Raw genomic sequence first — 23,482 nt, forward strand, 5'->3', positions numbered from 1 at the left:
GGTCAAAGTAGCAGCGAGTGCCATGCTGTATTCACCCGTGCAAAAACGTCGTCGTATGGAGTACATTCTTGGGGACCATATCATCTCTTTCCCGTCCTCCTGATTTCGATGCGTGCGTTATCCTTCTCTCAGCCTGCTGCTTCGCTCAACAACAGTGGAGTCGCGAGAAAATGGCCCTGAAGAACGATTCGTCTTCTGAGAACACGATATGTATAGAGACAAAGTCGGTGCCGAACCGTGTAATTCTATCCTGGTGGGCATTCACTACTCAAACGCCATTTCTGAGACCATCCAACTCCGGCCCCAACTCCAACTCCAACTACAAGCCGAGTAGCCATTTTGTTCGTCCAAGCGTTCTTCTTCGTGACCTTCGCTGCTCAGTTATGTCAACTGCTGATAAGTGTTTCAGATTTCTTCTCTTATTCGCTTCTCAAAATCCACTTCTCAACAAGGTGCTATCGTTGTCTTCTCAATTTCAAGGCTTCTGCCAACAGGTAACGCCCCCTCCCTCCTCTCTCTCTCTCTCTCTCTCAACATGCTTTGAGAGGACTTTATGCAGAAGAAGAAGTGATTGGAAGTAGTCCATCGTAGAGATGTATATTGTTGTTCATCAAGGAGCCGTTCCGACCTTTCTTCGTTAGACAGCTTCAAATTGATGTTTAATCTGATTTTGAGAAATAATTTGCTTATTTATTTAATTGGTGGGAGTGCTCCATTGAACTCTACTTCAGATTAACTGCAGGAACTACAGGAATGTGAATTCTCTGTACAATCACAATTTTGCTGCCGTTTTACCCGGAGATTCAGTGGCAGGAATTGTGGTGGCTAATGGTATCTCAAATTTCTTGAACATTTATAACACGCTTTTGATTGTCAGGCTTGTTTTGACTTGGTTTCCGAACACTCCTCCTGCCATTGTTAGTCCCCTCAGGTGAGAGCATCCTCTATATCTAATTTACCTTGAACCAACGAACTACTTATTTCCAAGTATGGAAAAAAGGAAATGGACAGGAAAAATGGAGATTTACTCGGCTTTAGCTTATGGTGTTGAATTTTCCACAATGATTCTGTATATATCTTTATGATTGATGTCATGTTTCCATCCAGCACTTTATGTGACCCTTACTTGAACATATTCCGTGGAATTATCCCACCACTTGGAGGAACTCTTGATTTTTCTCCCATACTAGCATTTCTGGTTCTGAATGCCTTTACCAGCACTGCTGCTGCGCTTCCTGCGGAACTTCCAGCTACTGGAACACCTGAAGAATCTCTTGTATCTCTTGATAAGTTTACTAATATTACTACATCACAGAAGAAATGGATGAGAAGGCTTCATGGAAACAGGTCAAAGGGCAGCGGTGGTGCCAATTAGACCTTTCTGTTAATTTCCATAGTTTACTCTTTAAATTTTTCTGCATTCTTAGTTTTCATAGTCAAATAGATATGCAGTCTGTGTATTCTTGTACTGTTTGAGAAATGGACAATACCTTTCCGGCTTTTACCTTGTCTTCTTTTGTGCTGAACTGCCAAAATTCTTCTGCTATACATTGTTGATAGTAATTCATTTTTCATAAGCTGGGAGATGTGTTGATCTATCATCTATTTTGGTGCCAAATTTAAAACATTTGGAATGACAATGCAAGCTATTTTACTTTTTATTATGATGAACTAGTCTATTGCTATTGATAGGATGAAGTCCATGGCTTAGATTGTGATTTTGGCTGACTTCCTGATTTCTTTACTCTGAACATGTGTCAAAGTAAATGTAAAAATGGATGTTTATTTCTTTTTCCTCATTCATGTAGCACACTTGACACTTGAGTCTGTTAATGTGATCGGATTGTCGACAAAGAACACAACCAAGGCCCAAAGCCCAGGGTTGTTTCTCGAAGCAGAGAACTCATGACCACTTACCTCTCTGTAATTTTGGCAAGTATACCTCTACATCCATGAGAATCAACTCCTTGAGGAAACTGTCTTGGCTGCTTTATGATTAGGATCCCTGATTCCCTATCAGGCAGGTCTAATCGACACCTTGAAACTATCATGGTTGCTATGGGCAATAGCATCCCTGCCATAATCATTTGCATTTTAGGCAGATATCAGGCCCTAAAATTTCACGTCATATTTGCCATGGAACAACCGGTGTGTTGCTGCATCAAAACCCAATCTCGTATTGCAACGACCTTCAACAGTGTTGCCACTTTTCCCCGTGCATTTCTGTACATAGAAATTGATGGATATGTTAATTGTCTGGGGAATCTATGCGGCTCAGATAGAATCTGATTCCATATAATTATGCATAGAGCATAATACTGTTGTGAATGGAGAATAGTTGATCCCTTTCCAAGAGCATGTTCACATCTATTCAATGTTTACACAACTGTGGCTTCACGGGTAAGCTGCTAGCGCATTATCTTAGAAAGCAGGGAGTAATTGTTTATTAATAAGCTGTGTTAGTTGCCTTGGGGAAGATAAAGTACGAAAAGAGGATGCCTCTTTTATGAATCTTCACCAAAGTTGTTGCGTAGGAAAATTCCTTGAGATTAGCTCCCAAAACAAGCTAAGCTCAGCAACCAGTTTCAGAGAATATATCAAACAGTCGGTAGGGATGGAGAGTTAAGTTGTCTGGCAAAGCGCCACCCCCCTGCCAACTCCTGCCACCCCCGCTGCATCAGTGATTTGTTTCCTGAATGGAGGCTGGCGCTACATGCAGCAAGACAAGCAGGCTTTCTTCATATGAGAAGCTGGTGGCTATAGGCTTGGCCCTTCTAGCTGTGATTTCTCCTCTCTATATCGACAGGAGACCGGTGATTAGTGATTCAGAACTCGATGAGGAGCCCGTCAGCCTTGTTCCTTGGCTTCATCTAATGCTGTTGGTGTTGATATTGGCCATCACTCTATCAAGTTACTTGGAACGGTGCTTTACCAGGTCTGATCCTTATTGGATACACAGAGTTGGTGGTTCTTCTGGTGGTCTAATTGTGATTCTTGTGCTTCTTGTACTGGTTTTGAAGTGTAAAGCCTCTGGAAAGAGCTGGGAGGCTTAACTGAAATTGAGAGAGAGGGAGAAGGGCCTTGAAGATTTTGTATTGCTGCGTATGGGGTAATTTTTCATATGTAAGTAATTATCTTTTTAGAGATGGGGGGTAGCTTAGCAGCTCCTCGAATGGAATCTAGAGGTTTGTTTACAGCTATTTCTTTTAGGCCTCCCTCCCTTTCCACACATGCATGCACGTTTATACGCAAACTCAATTATTATCTTCACAAATATCCAACTTCACCTATCATTTCGTTATTAACATCCCTCCAACAGGAGAACCCTTGTTTGTTTTCGCAGATGAAATAAGATTAAAGTTAAAAGTTTAAATAAAATATTGTTAGAATATATTTTTTAATATTATTTTTATTTTAAAATTTAAAAAAATTGAATTGTTTATTTTATTTTGTGTAAGAATTTAAAAAAATTATAATAATTAGATTAGATGAGTTGAGATGAACTATGAAAACAAACTAGGTCACACCAAAACAAAATTCAAATTTCTTCTCAATATTATAAAAAAAGGTACAAATCCAAAAAGTATTTTCATCATGATCAGGTATCCTCGTCCTATCATAAAATTGTCATACTATTTTTTTTTTTTTTTTGTTTAAATTGTCTATATATATACTAACTTTTAAATGTCATTGAGACCTTCATATAAAACATTAAAATACACTCTTTAATCAAAAGATGCATATAAGTTTTATCCTCCATCCGTCTCATGTCAGCAGCTACTTACTAGTTACTCTTCCATTGCTTATCTTACTAAGTGGTATGGGGTTGACAGACGTTAAAAATTAATAAATTATCCATTCTATATCCATGAATGCTTGGCTCGGCTCTTGGTTGCTGACACACGAGAGGGATTGACAGATTGTTGTCAAAATGGAAAAAATTAATTGTTAGAGGTTGAAATTGTTAGCCTTCAACGTGTGATGAAATGATAAGTCATTAAAATTTAAAAGTTAGCATTATGTTCTTAGGTCCAAACAACGTAGCTCATTTGGATTAAAAAATGAGATGTGATGAGTTGAGTTAAGATGAGATAATTTGTGAATAGTAGTGAAATTTTTAATTGAAATTAAATGAGATGAGATCATCTTATCCCTGAACACGACTGTTCATCTGGGCCGAATTTTTTCTCGGCCCAGTCCGGAATTCCAAAAATTTCAGACTTCGGCCCAGACCAAACCCGGACCAACCCGGACCAACTCGGTCCAGGTACGGGTTTGAAACCCGGGTACCAGGTTTAACCCGGATTTTTTTTTTTAATAAAAACCGATATCATTCATTTACTGTTTGTTATGTAGCTTGTGTTGGCAAATCCCTGTGACAGAAAAGCTAGATCATTCAGGAATCTTGGAGTCCTTCAAGTTGAATGGACTCTATCTCTCTGTTGGAGAAGCTGTGGCCTATATATCGTCTTTGTGGAAGGCTCAGCCATGAGTTACGAAAGGGGTTCTATAGCACAATGGAAAGAAACAAAGATATACAAAGATACGGCAACACTTGGCAGCCGCAGATTGTTGCAATCTAGGAAGAGTTCTAGTCAGGAACTCAAAAGAGGAATTTTCTTTTGTTTTATTTTTAAACGGTTTCGGCTGTGAATGTTCATGCTTTTTATCCATATTTTTGTATCTTCCTTTTTACAAGACGAGGAAAGCTATGATCTTCTCAGAAAGTTCAAATTTTTGCATTTCACCAATTAAAAAAAAAAAAATCTGAGTTCAATCAGGAACCCGGAATTCAGAATCCGGGTTTTGAAAAACCAGGATTTACCCGGATTTCGGCCCTGGTTTGACCCGGGCCAACCCGGTCCGGGTTCCAACCTGGGTTTGAAACCCGGGTCCCGATCCGGGTATACCCGGGTTCCTGGATTGGAACCCGGATGAACACCTCTACCCCTGAATCTAAACGGGCTCTTATGTTTTGGTTTGAAGTGGCTTCACACTAGCTGTGGCTCCGCTCATTACTCTGCCATCATTACCCCTATTTTCATGTCAGACAGGTTTCGTTCCTTCATTAATTGTTGGGATTTATTGTCATCGTCTCATTTGGTTAATCTAAAGATGAGATGAAAAATTTGTGAATAGTAATGATATAGTTTGTAATAGTAGTAAAATAATTTGAGTAAAAATATTTTATAGAATTTTACAAAGCGAGAGAGAAAAAATTGAAAAAAAAAATTATAAAATTAAAATATTATTAAAATATAATTTTTAATATAATTTTTGTTTTGAGATTAAAAAAAATGAATTATTTTTATATTTTATTTAAAATTTTTTAAAAAATAAAATATTGAATTTTGAAATTAAAAAATACCTATCACATAAATGTTCTATACTTTCTGTCTTATTTATTTATTGTGTAGTGATAAGATTACTATCCTATTACTACCCATCTATCCAAGTGCATTTCAAGTTTTTATATTTTTTTATCATTTTCTTTTAAGTATTTTTTTAACATCCTTATTCACTAAGAAAAAATTAAAAAATATATAATTTAACTAATACTCACTTCCTTAATTATTAAGTAAAAAAAAATTAAATAAAAAAATAGTAGATGTCCTTAATCAGTAATATTCCTTTTGCATTTGGGCTCGTTTGTGTTCGCAAATGAGATGAGATGAGTTGAGATTAAAGTTAAAAAGTTGAATAAAGTATTGTTATAATATTACTTTTGTTTTGAAATTTGAAAAAGTTGAATTGTTTATTTTTTTTATATTAGAGTTGGCAAAGTTGTAATGATTATAATTTTTATTTGATTATTATTATAATTTGATTTAAAAATAAATTAAATTTAATTGGAAGTTGGGATTTGAAATAATTTAATTTTTTTAAATCTTAAAATAAAAATAATATTAAAAAATAAATTTTAATAATATTTTATTTAATTTTTAATTTTTATTTCAATTAATCTATCAGTAAAAATAAACGTAGCTTAAACTCTTTCAACGCAATCTAGTCTAAATTGGTGGGGCAATTGATGGTGTTGCCCCGTTTTGTCCCACCTCATGGTTTTGGGCTTACTTATCGTGCTGTTGCTCTGGTTGGTTTGAGTATGTCGACTTCGATTTAAGGATGTATTTGAGCCGAATTCGGGCAAGTTGAGGCTGTCCACTCATCAATATTAAATAGTCTCGACTCGAGGCTTGACTTGTATGAGAGTGGAGCTCTAAAGTTTAGCTTGACCTCGACTTGATTTATAAAAAATTCAGTTTAAGCTCTGTTCGAAGCTTAAATTATAATCGAATTGGGAGCTTAATTAGCTTTGGCTTCATTTGATTAAAGAGTTTTTTAAAGTTTCTTTAAAAAAAAAAAAGATTTAAATAATAAATAAAAGAAACGAATCAAAATTCCAATCTTTATGTATTAATAAAATATAGAAAATATAATAATGCAATACTACAATTCGTACTTATAATTATATATATATATATATATATATATATATATATATATACACACACTAAGTAGGGTTTGCACGTTGCCTAGTTGAGTGAACACTTTTTTTCTACAAAAGTGATATGGTTTAGTAAAAATAAAAACAATACTTATTATAATATTTGATTAGATGGCATTTCAGAATTTTAGAGTTATGTTAGTAACTAACTAATTTTATTTATGTATTTCTAGATAATACATGAGTTTTTCGATAAGAGACTTTTATGAAATCATATTTTCTTTATTAATTGATAATTTATTTATTATATATATATTGGTAATGAAAAAGTTAAAAAGTCCAATCACCTTAAAATATTAGTAAAGAAAAGAATTAGTAAAGCAGTCAATTGTCTTAAAAATATTTTTTTCTTTTTTTTGACCCGTACTGTTTTCTTGGCCATTAGAGGCTTAAAGCAAGTTCTTGTATGTGTTTGATAAGGTGGTCTTGAAGAAAAAAAAAAAATTAAGTTAACAGTGCTCCCCTATCTCGCAGATATACTATACTTTAATGGCCAACAAATTTACTCACAACCCAAGAAAAATATCTCCTTATATGTAAAGTTATAGTAAAGAAGATGAGAATTCTCGACAAGTCTGGCCACATTCATTAATAATGATATTACAATTTCAATCCTAGAGCACAAAATGATCATCACGATCTTGAGAATCCTACTGTATCTTCTCCTCAGACCTAGGTAGCTGGCCTACTCCACAATATTAATTTATATAAATTCAGATGTTGTACGTCAAGTTTATCTTCTTCTTTTTATCTTTTTCTTTCTGGTTGCTTTGGGGTCCATGCATGCGTCATCAAAGTCCAAAATCCTTATCATAACATTTAAGACAACAAAAAGTCTCGTCCCTATCAATTGACCACATTTAAGACAAAACAAAAAGTCCCCATCAATTGACAATGTATCTCGGATTCTCTAGTTTCAAACTTAACAATTCAAAAATTTATGTACCAATCGAACATACAAAGTCCTATCCATTTTGGAGATTAACTTCTTAACATACAAAGACAATATACACAACCGCAAGAGATCAAAAAATCCTGCTAGTGAAAACTGATTATCAAGCATGAAAAGTAAAAGTCAGATGACAAAACCTCCACATGCAATGGTATAAACATATGTTTTAATACATATATTGCTGAACTGTCACAAAGATCTCTCAAAATGCTAAAAAAAAAGTTTGATACTACCAAATGCAGCCGCATTTTAAAGTCACCCAGATTACAATATATTCACAAACGCTGGCTCAAGGCTAAAAGTGTTTGTGTGGGAAAAGAAAATTCCAATATATTCACAGATGCTCTCAGCCAGCATGGATACAAAATAGTGCCCACAAAATTAAGGAGAACAATAGAAACAGCTTCCAAAGTAAAACCAGAGGATTCTCATTGGCCTCAATTTAACCATAAGCAATCAGTTGTTCAATATGATGATCCAGCAACATTGTCAACAGCTCTTAGGTGGCACCTTGCCCAAGTTCATGCATAAGAGAAGCAAAACCATCCACACAAAAAAGTCGATAGTTTTGTTGGGCTCTACAACTGGCTAGAATTCCAATCTTTGTAGGATAGAAACCCTAGCACAACCCATCTATTATAAGCTTGCAAACCCAACAAGCCAGATCAGCTACACTTCCGAAATACCATTCACAGCCATGAAAGATGAATTGGATAACATTTTCTTTATTTTCTAGTCTATTTTCGAGCTCTGAAACATACTAATGGAGTGGCTACTAAAGTCATAATGACCTTTATATTTGCTACTAAAGTATTTCTTTAAATTTAAAGGCATGTTCACAAACTTCTGTGATTAGATGAGGAAAACAAGACCTGGAAGATCCAATCCAGCCTAACAACTCTCTTCACGATGGAGTGGCTGAAACTCCTTGCAACCCAGGCTGACCCATTGGACGAGTTTGAAATGGGACCATTCTTTTACTATGTCCATTTTCCTGCAGGAAGAAAATTGACATCAAGAAAAATTCACATGATTTGATCAAAAACCACAATCTTAAACCCTAAACTCTCTTTCTACCATGTTTTACGAAAGTTCAGCCAGTTGCTTCCCCATAACAGAGTATCTTATTCAGCTGAGGTGCTAACAAATGAAAAGTAAATATTTTTTTTTTGATAAGCGAATGGAAACTAAATAAATGAGCCAAAACAGATAAACAAGTTGTAAGCACACAAATTTGATAGTCCATGAATTTAACAGAGGACATGATTTTGGATTAATGACAATGACATTTGTGATTTACTCGAGCATATGCCCAATATTCTAAGATACTACTAAAGTCCAAGCTTTTGACATGTATCTTATGTATCATTTTACTTGTGTTTATAAGTAAAATGATCAAAAGACTCTATGTTTTATACTAAACCAACACCATCTATTTCACTTGAAATTGAGAGGATCCTTGGAAGCACAAGTAGCATGGTGCATCTGCATCAAATTCCAGGTCTAGAATATAAAATTGTGTGAACTATGAACAAGTGACAGTTCTATATACATGACCTTGCATGGAGCAGAGCTTTTCCAATGATAATACAATGACAGTCACCACGATATTTGTACATGGACTTGAGGATGGTAAGCAAGTTATCATGAAATGGATATGTGATGTGCTCAAGAAGGTTCTGAACAGGACCTTTACCAGTCAAAGATGCTTGCATGTAAAAGCCTAACCAAGCAACCATTGCTAAATTTTTTTATTTTTTTAAAGGGAAGAAAGGAAAGTTAAATATCTGTCAGGTTGCTGGATAGAATGGTTTTCGTGAGGTTTCCATAATCAAACTCATTGTCCAAATCATCAATGCCATCTTCTTCCTTGTCACCTTCAACCCTAGCACAACCTGCAATTCACATCACTAATTAGAGAAATTCTAAACATTAAGTGTTCATAATGTTTAACTTGCCGCTTACCAAATCAAATAACAAAATACAAAAGAGAGAGTTCACTTTGCTGAATCTTATTAAATTAACATGTTCCTAAATTAGACTATAAATGCTTCCCAAATAAGATTCATAAGTCCAATTAGACCAAGAACACTAGCCTCCTTTCCTTAGAAGAATGAACACGAAACTCACATCCAAGCAAATGACAAATCCAAAAAAAAAAAAAAAAAAAGGAGAACAAAAACCCAACAAGCACAAAAATGAAATAAAAAAAATCCACACGAAACAGGAAAAAAAAAACCAAAACATCCTTCAGATTCCAAAAAATGGTCCATACCGACGAACAAAAATCCAATAACCAGATTCACATCCAAAAAAAATAGAGAACAAATACCTAACAAGCAAAAAAATGAAATAAAAAAATCCACACGAAATGGAAAAAAAAAAAAAAAACCATCCTTCAAATTCACATCCCAGAGAGTGAAAAGAAATAGAATCAACAAAAACCATACCCACACAGCACTGACACAAAAACGAAGATGAATCGCTGTGGTTTGGGAACCCCATGCATTTCCTTTAAACTGCGCGTCGGAGCAACGCGCCGCTCCGATTGGCTCTGAATCCGGTCGACCGCAAGATTGGCGGGTGAGGCTTCTCCCGGTGGTGTGTGTGTCGGATGATGGTCACCGGAGGAGCTCGAAACGGCTACCCCCTTTATTCGGCCAAAAACCTGAAAAAACAAAAAAACTCAACAAAACCACCGAAGACGAAGGGTCGGCGGGGAGAGGGAGGAGAGGAAGAGGAAGAAGAAGCCGAAGCTCCCCTTCCCCCAGCTATATTCGGACGAGCGAGTTTCTAGAGAGAGAGGGTCCGGTTTCTATCGAGAGAAGCTGTGTTTCTGTTTCTGAGAGGCTATGTTTCTGTCAAGAGAGGCAATGGTTTAATCAAGGGAGAGTATCAAATGGAAACTTAACGGAAATGACTGTAACTCCGTTAAAACAAGAATTTCCGTTTGGCTCCGTTTAATAGCCACTTATATAATAGTAGATATATATATATATATATCTATATAAATGCATGCACACATATCTTCATGAAAGTGAGATAGTTGATCTAGAAAGCTCCGCCCAAATATATTGCTAGTTCATATATAATATACTATATGTGGAGATTTCTACTCACCCCTTTTCTCGTAAAAAATCAAGGGTTTTAGATTTATTTTTGGAGGAGGAGGAGGAGCTTCTCCCTCTCCTTTCTCTCATTCCTCCATCCACCTATCTTATCTATCACGATAGTTCTTTTTATTTAGTTTTATTTTATTTTCTTCAAGGCCGAAAAAGATAGATCTATAACTTTCTAAGAACTTCTGAGAAACACACACGGTACAAGCAGACTCTTGGCGATTTCACGAAAATCACCGCTCATGGTCCTTACGCGCCACCCACATCTGCACGTGGTCCTTACGCGCCACCACTTCCAACAACTCTTCTTGCCACACGTGCCAGATCACCATACTCGCCACAACTAGATCTTTCAGATTTGACCTTTGTGGCTGAAAAGAGACAAGCGTGTTGCCTTCACGAGCCATCATAGATTCCAAAGTCTATCGGAGTTGGTCCAAACTGTAATCCGTCATTTTTCGCATTTATCTTACTATTTTCCTTTTTGCTTTCCTTAATTTTAATTAAAATAAAAAATGAGTTTGCCTCTCGTACTTTTGTCAACAACCTTAATTATTTAAAAGCTTTGATGCATGGATTAAGAATAGATTTTTGAGGAGTTATGATTTAGATCTATGTTGCAATGATGATAAACATGCAAGAGTTTGATTTTAAGCGTAGTCTAGAGGCTCTCACGTTTCATGTTAGTTTTGATGAACTTTTCATATGACATGCTAGATTTGATGATTTGCGTTTGGGTAATGAGGTATTTTGAGGTATTCTGTGAATAGTAGTAAAAAAGTAATGAAAAATTAATGAAAAAATATTGAATAGTAGTGAAAAGTAGGTAAAAAATAATAATAAAATAATGAATACTACTGAGGTATTCTCAAAATACCTGAGAACACCTTGACATTCAAACTAGTAATAATCAAGTCAAAACTTAAATGTGAGGTATATGGTTGTGTTATTTCAAGATCTGTTGCATGGAACTCAAGGATCTGGTCACTTTGTTTCAAGTCCAAAAGCATGCATGTTCAATTTCTAGTGAAGCCCCCTGATTTTCGCTTGGGATCGAACGAACATTTAAAGCGTTGGGACATGCAACACAATGTTACTTGCCTCTATTTATGACAATTAAAGATGCAATGCACCTAACATACATCTAGTAGTATGCAATATTCGTAGCAAATAATTTTTTTCTTGAGTAATACTATTCACCAAACTAAAGATATCCCAAATACTTAAAACATAATCCATACATATTGAAATGCTAAACATCCATGATTGTAGCATGAGTCCAAAAGGTCTGTAATCATAAGAGTACTGGAGACCAAGTGTAATACTCAGACCAAGCACCAAGTTTAGGCCAAGTTGCATTCTATAAATTGTTTTGGGTTAATATATATGAAAAGCCCACTTAAATTTTAACGAGTAATTTTTGGAGTAGGCTATAGACCTAAAATTTATTTTGGCAGAGTATGGATTTTTTTGGGCTTGTTCTGTTAGTTAAAAATATTAAATATTTTTTTTGGTTTGAATGGAATCCTGGTATGGGCCGAGGAGTTTATGGAACATGAATTTTTTTTTTTAAAAAAAAATTAGACGTGGCCCAAATGCTTGGAATGGGATAAGAAGCCCAAGCCTGTGATATGTTTTATAGACTCCATGACTTGCACGGTTTCACGCCGTTTCCCTCTTCATGCACGTCTCTCCTTCCTGTTTTCTCTAGGGTTTTATCTGTTTTCTATATATATATATATATATATATATTTACACATTCATCAACACTTGTCTTGCCTCTCAAACACAAGATCACTCGGTGGTTTTCTTTCTCTACCCTATGGTACCATATTTTCTTTACTCATGCAAAGATATACTGTTGCATAAGGAGTTGCCTCTGAAGAGTCTAAACCAACGCCGCAGTAGCCATCTTTGCTCCTCAACCCCCACGTTCTTCATCCTCAGCCAAAAGCTAGAGTAGCCGCTTCATTTTTTTTCTCCCATTCCTCTCGGTTTCTCATTGCCGCCTCACCACCTTTTGTTAGCCCACTTCCCAGCCCACATGAAGTCGTAGCCACCCATACACGGGGCAACACCATCGCAAGCCATCAGCCCGTTGCTCCCTATTTTAACCCCCGAAAATAGAGCAACATTCCAGTGCTCTTTTTGTTCAAAGCCACCACATGGTGCCAGCATTCCACGTCGTTACCACCGGCATAGAAGACTTCGACGAGCACTCCACTCCGCTCCAAGTCGGCCGCGTCCCTCTCAGTAAGCCAGCAACACCCTCTCCGTTTCTCCCTCTCTCGGCTTACTCTCTCTCTCTCTCATCGCTCTATCTCTCTTAGTGACCTTTCGCCGCCGCTCATTGCTCCTCTCAGTAAGTCTCAACTGTACCACTCTCTGCTAGTTCGATTTTGGATTCCAAAATAGGAATAAGTTATATTCTCTGTATAGTTGAACATAAAATTTTTCTATGAAAGTACGATTATGCCCTCTGAGTTTTACAAGCTAAAGTTTGAACTTCTATATTTTTCATGTTGAGCGTGAAATTATCGTGGGCCTCAGTTGGGTTGTAGAAAGTAAGCACTATATTTTTAAGTGGGCCTAGTCTCACCTGCTATAATGCAAAAATTATATTTTTTTAGAAATATTTTAGAATTAATGTATAAGCCGGAAGTGTTAATTGATATCGATGTAATTTGGGAAGTGATTATATTTTAGGGTTATAAGAGTTGTAGATTGTTTTTGTAAAGAAAATTAGGGTACGTAGTATTTCAGGCTTAAGCATTGATATACGTGTTCGACTGAAAATTTATAGGAGTAAGTGACTATTTTATATGTGACGATTGATTTTTGTTTAGTACTGTTGTGGAGAAATTCTAAAAGGTTAAGAAGTCTAGGTAAGCGGAGTTCCTATGCTAGACTTTGCATAAAAATAAAATAGGCTGGAATTGATTTTTGAAAAATATGCATATTTTGGTTATGAAAAGAAATTTGAAATGACATCAGTTATTTGTTCTGCATTACTCATAAAATTATGTATAAGAATAAAGTATTTTCTGGCATGACTAATGCAGACATGATCTATTTTTACATTTTTTTTAACTGTGCAAAAGAGAGTGAATATGAAATTTTGTATATAAAATTATACTTTTGTGATCTGATTATTTTCTATTCTGAAGATGTTTTGTACTCTAATATGATATGATGTGATTTTTGAAAACCTTTGGCATGACATTCTGATCTAACCATTCAGACCTTACCACGGGTGTAAAGCTATGACCTCTGTTCGGGTTGGTACCAACTTTTTTTTTTCTGGTGCACCCACTTTGGAAGCCAAAGTGGTTTTCTGTGTGGTCTTTCCTGTGTGCACACTTGAGGCTTCGAGAATAATAAGGAAAAGATTCACATTCTGTTTCTGCTCGGTTGGCTGCCAGGATTTGCACAACCCTACCACGGGGGTTAAACATGAAATTATGTTCTGATATAATGTGTTCAGTTATGCTATGCCAAAAGAATTTTGAATAAGAATATTTTTTTAAAACTTTCGCTCTGATATTTTTGATAACATGTTCTGACTCTGCATTATGAGTATAAAACATATTTTTGTTCAGCATTGTGAATTATATAAATGCTCATGTTTGCATACTAGTATATGTTCTCTACTTACTGAGTTGTTGATAACTCACCTTTTATCTTCAAACATTTTTCAGATAGTTTTGATGGTTCTGCTGGAGAGTAAGAGTAGATAATATTAGAAAGGCTTGATGTTAGTAGAAGAATAAGTGCCCGAGAGTACAAGTACTTATTTGAGAGTCATAGTTAGTAAATTGATTATTTTCTATTATTTTGATATGATAAGTTAAGGATATTTTTGAGTCTTTGGAGAGTTTTTAATTTATTTTATTGAGAAATTCTTTGTTTTCCTTATGAAAGAACATGAATATTTGGGTTGAGCAAATGAATTAATTTTTTGTAGGATTTTCTGGATTTTATAGTTGTAGTATTGGAGTTGATATTAAGTATTAAGAGCTAACTCTCCGGACCTTCGGGATCGGGGCGTTACACCATGTTTCTTAAGTACAAGCAGGAACTAAAGCAACAACTAGGCTAATTCATTGAGTAGTTCGTGCAATTCAGTCAAGGATGCCATAATACTAACAATAAATCAGAGCATTGAGGCTATCAACTCTGTGTCATGCCGTCGTCGTCTAATCGACCGTCTCTAGTTGGTCAACCTTTGGTGCACCTCCTAATCTTGACACATGATCTACTATTCCAGGGAGAATGGTAGTTGGGAGTATCACGGTGAAATTTGATTATAAATCTCAGTAAGTTAACAGATAACTTAACATACGGTCAAAGATGCATGCATGACAATAAAAACATAAATGCATACATGATCATAAATAAGCTTGATGCGACTTGACATTTAACATGATATGAATTGAAATGACTTGAACTTAAGCATAGACTGAACTGAAACTAAACTATACATGACATGAACTTAACTTAGACTCGATTTGACATTACATGAACTTAATGTGAACTGACTTGGACGTGAACTTGAATGTGAACGTGAACATAAACTAAACTTGAACTAAAACTAAATATGAACTTAATGTGAATTGAAACATGAATTGAACGTGAACTTGAAATATGACTGAATGTGAACTTGAAACATGAATTGAATGTGAACTTGAATTCTGACAATCAAAGTAATTTTGCCACTCGTTTCGTCAGGAATAGTAAATAATCAGAATGATTTCGCCCAACATATTTTGTCAGAAATACTCAGACAGCCAGAATGATTACACCATGAGTATTTTAAATGATATATCCTTACAATCATAATGATTACTCCAAAAGTACCTAATAATACTCTGACAATCAGAATGATTACGCCAAGAGCATTTGAGTAGAGGTATTCTAACAATTAAAATGATTACACCGGAAGTACCTCGCGTGAATTATAAATGGAGATATTCGGACAATTATAGTGATTACATCACAAGTATCCCGAGCATGACTAACTGAGAAAATACTATTTTAGAAAAACACTCTGTACTTGAGACATGACGTGATGTGAAATGAAATGACAAATGACATGACATACGTAACGTGACACTATACATGAGATGCATTGTAACGCTAGTCCTTGTGGTGGGACTTTTTATAAAATGATTTTAGAAAGAACGACGAGAATTACCGTTCGATTTAAAACTTTTTGCTTCCATACCCATGGTGCAAGACTCTACGTTATAAAATAAAATATGCTTTAAGAATAAAAGATGTTTATAGCGGAAAACATCAATCTTACAATAAAATAAAATGGCCTCTCATGCAATTAAAACTCTTATGCCTAGACTTCCGTGCTTTTCCCCTTGGACCATGTCTGTCCTGACGCATACTGCTCATTCAGTCCCTGTGGGGGGGAGGGGCATACATAAAAACTAAAATGAGTAGATGACTCATAAGCATTACTTCATACAGTTAAAATATAATAACATAGGTTTTCATTCATGCATTCATCATTCCATACATACTATACGTACATGCATACATGCATTCATTTGAAAAAATTAATAGACGGGATTTTTCTTTAAAAAGGGGTTTTCTTTTCGTAAAATGTTTCTCCCGTCAGTGCCTTCATTTCTTAAAGAATGCGATGCATTCATACATTCATACATTTTTTCTTATTATTTTCATTGGCTGGTACACACTATTATGCCCCGTGTGTTGGGGTTAGTGGTCTTTTGGACCCGGACTCCGCTCGTGGCCACGGGTTGGGAATCCCTTTCATGGGGGGCAGCACTGGGTGCACTACCAGTACTACTTACCTGGCATTGCAGTCTGCCCATTCCTTTGGTACCCTTTTCATTCATTTATATGGCTGTTACGTATTTTCATCCATTAAACGTTCAGTCCTTTCATTCAGTCTAGTCCTTTCCTTTTCAGCCCTTTTCATTTAATAGTTCACTCATGGAGAAACATCATTTAAGAGCATGGGTTTAAACATCATCTTTCATGGCATCTGTAAAGCATCAGTTCGTAGGGACCTTTTAAAACAACATACTTTCTTCGCGTCGTTTAAAGCATCAGTTAAAGCATCAAACATAAGCCTCAACATTTATTTTCGTGAAAAATACATACAATAGATATTGTGTATAGTCATCCATTCACATATGTACAATTAATACTTTGGTCGCATAAAAATGGGCTGCCAATGAGGGCCATACATATGTATACCTTTGAACACTTATACTTAGCATGTTTTCGTAAAACATCTTTAGTGTCGTTTCGTAAAGCATTGTAAGGGAAAAACATTTCATTTTCATTTCGTGTATTTTAGAAAACTCTAGAAGAGTATGAACGTAATACTTACCTGAACTTCATGCTACTTTCATATCATGCAGTCCATTCATGTGCGTGTCAAATGACAATCTACATGCATACACATAACCTTAATGTCATTCTTTATCTAATGCATAAGCAACTAAACTTAGAAATAGAGCTACACTTCACTTGAAACACTCTCCTTCTATCCCGTGCTCTGACGTGCCCTTTACTATGTTAAAACCTTTGGGGTCAACTTACGGTCACTACCTCTTCCAAACTCAAAGTCTTACCTCGAGTGTTCATCCACTAAAGTGAACCCATGATTTACCTTAGGATTAAGACACTGAGACCTTCTTCTTATTTTTCTTATTGACTACATTGCGACGCATGATTTTGACTGACGGAGTCATGCATCCCAATCCTAGACAATACCCGTTACTACCTTCATGCATCTGAGCTCACACTAATCCTCATTCTCATCCATACACGCCACACGACTCTAAGCTAGCTCTGAGGCTTAAGCATCGTGTAACCATGCTTAAGACAGATTACCCATTACATATGGTGAATCCGTCCGGCACATGTGTCTCACCAGATTACACATGTACCTTACCCCTTTATCACCTAAGACCAACATATAACATGTTGATCACATGCTCATAGGGACAATCGCCATATTCCGATACCAACCTTCTTTTAACCTGGCTAGCATGACTCTTCATGCTACCCGTCTCTTTTGACAGTTCATCCCAACACATAACACAACAAGACTCCATTCATAACTACGCCTTACGTCACGTCATATAGCTCGAGACTACTCCCAAGCTACACCGGGACCGTGTCACGTCACCTGACATCCCGCTATGTCATTTCTACGCCAACTCTTAACTCATCACGAGTACGGTCCCTCACGTACTCCTGTCACATCATGACATCTCGTCACGTTCTTGCTATGCCATTCCTACACTAACTCCTCACCTATCACAAGCACGATTGCCAGTAACCATGTCACTTCGTGACATTCCCCAGTCATGTTTTCGTTGCGCACTCTTACACTTGTTCTGTCACTTCACATACTCCCAGCCATAAGCCAGCTACATGGTGAAACCTGTCACCTCAGACTACAAGCCACGTCTTAACTACCTCAGGACATTGTTCCACAGTTCCCAACACTACTCACCACCCTCTATGCGCATCAACCACATAACCATCCTTATCTCTGCGACATGCCACACGATGTGTTAATTCACTTAATGGAGTGCACTCCACGTGTACTCCCTTCATACACGCTACACCACATCACCACTATGACATATATGCCATATGGTGTATCACTCTATCACATGGAGTACACTCCATGTGTACTCCCTTCACACACGCTACACCACACAGAGTACACTCCGTGTGTACTCTTTCAAATCCACACTTCACAGCACAGTCCCCAACTACGCCCAATACTTCACATAAACAGCACATCATATCTCTATACTACACAGTAAACTCCACAAATACTAATAGCACAGTCCACAACCAAACCTAACCAACCAATCAACTAACATATAGCATAAATAACAAGGGAGAGAGATATACCATCATCGAGATAACCCGTGTGTTACTCGCTGATCATCACAGTCGATGACGACGGAAGGGTTGTATGTGGTGGTTAACCCACATACAGTGGCTGTTTGGGCGTTTGGATAGCTAAGTGTGGTCTTAGAAAGGCTCATGGTGACCTCGTGGTGGCGGCGAGGGGTGTAACACGGCGTATCTAGCCGTGTACAGTGGGTGTCGACCACGCCAAGTGGCGGTTTGGGCTTAGGCTAGGCTAGGGGAGGCCAAGGGAGGCTGAGGGTGGTCTTTATAGGGGCTGGGGTGCAGAACATTGCGGAGTCGTGGGTTTCCAAGGGAAACCCGTGTGTCTCAAAGCATGGAAATGGAGGGGGAGCTTGGCTGGTCATGGCTGGCTATGAAGGAGCTAAGGGAGGTGCGGTGGAGCTTGTGGTGGCGTTGGGGTGGCTGGAGGCGGCAGATCTAGCCGTGAGATGGAGGGAGAGTCCGTGAGAGAGTGAGAGAGAGTGTGGGAGCTTGGTGGCTCAGCTGGACATGAGGGTGGCTAGGGGAGGTCGCCGTTGGGAGGGGAAGCCTTTGGTGGTGTTGCGGTGGCCGTGGGAGGTGGAGCTCAGCCGTGGGTATGGAGAACCCATGCGTTGGAGGAGCTCCATGCGGCTGAGGAAGGGGCTACCGACTTCGGGTCAAAGGGAGGAGGAGGGGGGAGGTCAGGGGGAGCTCCTGGTGGTGCTTGGTGGCCTGGGTGGCCGTGTACGATAGCATAAGGAGGAGATAAATGGGTGAAACCTATTTCGGTAGGGCTACCGTAGAAGGAGAGAGGGGCTGCGTGGGGTTCACCAGTGGTGGGAAGGTGCTTGCCAGCATGAGGGGAAGATGCCGACGGTGGCGGTGAGGTTGGATAGCTCACGGCGGCGCCGGGATGGGCTGAGTGAGAATTGGGTGAGAGGGAGGGGGTTTTCGTAGGGCTCAAGGGGAGAGGGAGGAGAGAGAGAGAGAGAGAGAGAGGGATTGGACATTTAATCCAGGCCCTTCATCTTGGGATCTACAAGATGATATAACGGTGGGAAATTAAAACACTGATTTAAAATGCATAAACATTAACTTAATTAAAAGCATTGAGAGGAATTAAGGTAGAATATTATTTAAACTAAACTTTAGTTTATAAAATAATATTCTTTCATCATTAATAAAATGATGAAGTCTTATTTAATATCTTTAAAAGAATAAAACCATTTAATTAATTAGAGTTTTCGACATAATTCAAATCCCATAATATTTTAAATATTTGAAATCATTTTAATAAAATGATATTAAAATGATTTCCAATAATTATAATATTTTTGATGCTCTTCAAAAATATTATAATTGTCTTATTTAAAATCAAGGTTAGTTCAATAACACTGGAAATGCCCCATATAAATATTTTTAGTGCATTTAAAACATTGGGCGTACTTTAGAAATCACATAATATCTTTAGAAACACGCCATTGAGGTTCGACACGCATAACAAGGCTCGCGGTCGCTAGAGAGAAGGGACAGACTGTTACATAATTTCCGTCATTGGAATTTGCTTACACCAGAAAGAATGAGCGGGGTGTTACATGCATGACTTGACGTAACATAAATAAGATAAACAATATGTAACATGTTATAACATGTAACATATAACATTACGCGACATGGCATAACGTGTGACAAACAACATTACATGACATGACATAATGTGTAACAAATAGCATTATATGACATGGCATAACGTGTAATAAATAACTATTTCATGACAGAATATAATGTGTAAAAAATGAATATTTTGTGATAGAAAATAATATGTGTAACAGATAAATGTGTAGTGACATGGCATATATGATAACATAAGTACATAACCAATAGTTCTCTTACCAACACACATACACAGTAATCTGACAGTAAGTTAGAAGCTAACTTACAGTGATCGTCACGTTTTACGAGGCAAAACATGAAACACGAGAAACTGGAAGTAGAAGTTCTAAATACTAGAAACTTTATCACTAATAACTTAAAAACATGAAAAAGCGCTAACTTAGGGTAAAATTACTATTTTATCCTCTACATGTGGAAAAATTATCATATTATCCCTAAATTGAAAATTTCACGTCTTAACTCTAAAAATCATCAAAATTTAAATTCTCATGTAAATTTCTTCCTAAACTCAAATATCAATTTAGAAAAATTTAAAAACAATCAAAACTATTAAAAACACCATAAGGCCGAAACTACCAAAGGTCATATCTCTTATTTTTTTGCAATTTCATCAAATTTCAAAACTCATGATCAAACCGAAATATTGCAACAAAATTCCTCATATCCTAAACTTAAAAAAATGCTTAAATCATAAAAAAAAAATCTACTTCTCATAAACACAAAACTTTTTAAGTAAAAGATCCAAACTTTTAACCAAAACATAAACCCTTGAATCTCAAAGTTTTGACATTTTTCAAAACATTTCCAAGAACTTCCAAAAATTCAAAAGTTTTCTTCTAACATGTTCATAACACATTCCTAAGATATAACATGCTTTGAATCAACACATAAAAGTCACCAAAAAATCACAAAATCTCACTTGAAGTACTCGGCTCCAACACTAAGTCAAAAATAGAATTTTTTTCTAAACTTTGCTTTGATCAAACACTTGATTGGAGGCATACCATAATGAGATCTTCAAACCAAAACATCAAATGGTTTAAAAATGTGTCCTAAACGAAGCATTAAACTTAAAATCACATGGCTAAAAATAAACCAAAACATGGATCTAGTCGAAAACATCAAACTTTTGACCTAACCGAGTATTCTCTTTCATAAAAATCACATCTTCACAAATCAACACCTAAAATCTTCAAACCAACATCATAACATGTAGATATAAGGCTTAGAAGCATCAAATAAAAATATCAAGATCATTGGAGCAAGATTAAACCACAAAAGATCCAAATTTTCTTAAAATAGAAACTGTTTTTCTCACTCCAGTTTCTAAGTTTCTAGATCTGAAAAAATATTTCATCAAAAGCTTTAATCATGCAATAAATCTCCAACAAAAATTCATATAAACATGTTGAAAACACTCCATAAAACATTCGGACCAAGATTTGTGTAACACCAAGGCCTAGCCAAGTCTATTAAATATTTTCAAGCTTATGTATGAAAAGCTCATTTGAGTTTTAACGAGTATTTTCAGAGCAGTTTACGGGCCAAAAATTTATTTTTGATAGAGTATGAATTTCATAGGGCTCAATGATTGGACAAAAGCCGAAATAAAAAAATTCACAGACCAAGGGGCCGGAATAATTAACATTTGGCCCAATAAAAATTTTCTAAACGTCAAATATATTATTGGACGAGAGATTTATTTTTGAACATAAGGATTATGGCCCAATTTATTTATCGAGTCCAAGCCCATTAACGTGTCAAATTTCAAGCACACTGGAGTTACAATTTTAGAGTCCCCTTTGTGATAAATTTCCTCAAATCACTGCCTTCTATATATTTAGACCCATGGACGAAATTAGGCTGCATCTTATACGTAAATTTTCGTTAAACATGACGAGGCCCGACCCAACACTAAATGACTTAAGAAAGCTAATTTATTATGCACTTGCTTCAGAACGAATTCCCTCTGGCCCAAGACACACCAAGCCCACTACCACAACCATTTTCCACTTCAAGCCTCTAGGCTTCACTTCACACTTTTTGTCTTCTGTCTTTCTCTTATTGAACTCATGCCACCATCATCCATCTCCTTCTTCTCCTAACCCTAAGCCCTTTCGGCTTGTTACACCTAAGCCTAGCCCTTCAAGTATGCCAATAACACCCTGTTAGCCACTGTGTGAAATTGCCCGCCTCCATCTCCACGTAAAACCAACACCACAACCCAGCACACACGAAATCATTGCCACCTTGGACCAAGCACAACTGACGTCCAACCATTGAAAACCACCAATGGAAACACTTTGTTTAGCTTCTCTAAAAATAGAGAAATCCCACAAATTGAACTTGCCACCTCCACACCTCGGGAGAGCCACCCACACGCACGGAAACACCACCACAAGTCACTACCGTGGAAGCTGCACGTCCTCTTCATCATTCAGTTATGCCCTTTTTTGCTCATCAAAACAGAGCACTTCATTTCACCCCACCATGGGCCGCGGTTTTACCACCAAGCCGCGATTTTACCACCCTCCTTTCTAGTTCTAGCATGTTTGCACCATCGTCCGTCGTAGATCAAACACTAGCCAGCTTCTTCTCTCGCTCTCTCTACGTTAAAGTGTTCACCCTTGAAAACTTCGTATGACACGGCTCCTCCCTGCGCAACCACCAACAACCAACAGTGAGGCCATGCTGCAACCGCAAGCTACAATAGAGGGCGCGGGAGAAAAAATTCCCCACCACCAAACAACGCCCAGTTCACTGCCGTCGCATCTCTCCATCTCTCGATGAGTATGGTTTCTATGTTGCACGATATGGTGTGGTGTGGCTAGTTTCTAAAGTTTAGATTTTAAGTGCAGCCCTTCCCAAAGTGCCCATGCATGCATATTTCCTAAAATGTCCTGCCTTTTAGGTGGGTTTTATATTAAGTCTAACTTTTGTTATTTGTAAGGGTTTTAGTTTTCTTTTAATTTATAACTTATAAATAAATAAATAGATCAAGATTTGAAGTATATTATTAGTAATAATATATTTTTAAAATATGAATTTTTTGAAGTACCTAGTAAATGTAAATTTTATTTTGAACCCTTTAAAGAGAAACTAATTAGTCTATTTTTATCAAATGAAATTTCGTTTCCCTTTTTTTAATCAATTTTGTTATAATTATGTTAAGAGATTTTTAAACTAGAGATGTATTTTATGTTGCATAGTTGTAATTAGTAAAAATATTAGTATGCATTTCTAGAAATAATTTAGAGTTTAATAGTCAGAGAAATTAAGTGGATATTGAGGAATTTGGGAAGTGATGATATTTTAGGGTTATGAGAATTT

General features: G+C 36.7%; 2 protein-coding genes across 2 annotated transcripts; both read left to right on the forward strand.

The window, feature by feature from the left end:
- Positions 1-3: 3 nt before the first annotated feature.
- Positions 4-1,577, forward strand: LOC121242132 (ylmG homolog protein 2, chloroplastic). Its single transcript, XM_041140038.1, has 3 exons — positions 4-494; positions 732-931; positions 1,108-1,577. Exons 1-3 carry the CDS (start codon positions 171-173, stop codon positions 1,373-1,375), a joined length of 792 nt encoding a protein of 263 aa, XP_040995972.1. The 5' UTR covers positions 4-170; the 3' UTR covers positions 1,376-1,577.
- A 675-nt stretch (positions 1,578-2,252) lies between these two features.
- On the forward strand, positions 2,253-3,200 carry LOC121242133. The gene has a single exon (XM_041140039.1). It carries the CDS (start codon positions 2,697-2,699, stop codon positions 3,051-3,053), a length of 357 nt encoding a protein of 118 aa, XP_040995973.1. The 5' UTR covers positions 2,253-2,696; the 3' UTR covers positions 3,054-3,200.
- Positions 3,201-23,482: the final 20,282 nt, after the last annotated feature.

The sequence above is a fragment of the Juglans microcarpa x Juglans regia genome, chromosome 8D, assembly GCF_004785595.1.
Source record: "Juglans microcarpa x Juglans regia isolate MS1-56 chromosome 8D, Jm3101_v1.0, whole genome shotgun sequence".
NCBI lineage: Eukaryota > Viridiplantae > Streptophyta > Magnoliopsida > Fagales > Juglandaceae > Juglans > Juglans microcarpa x Juglans regia.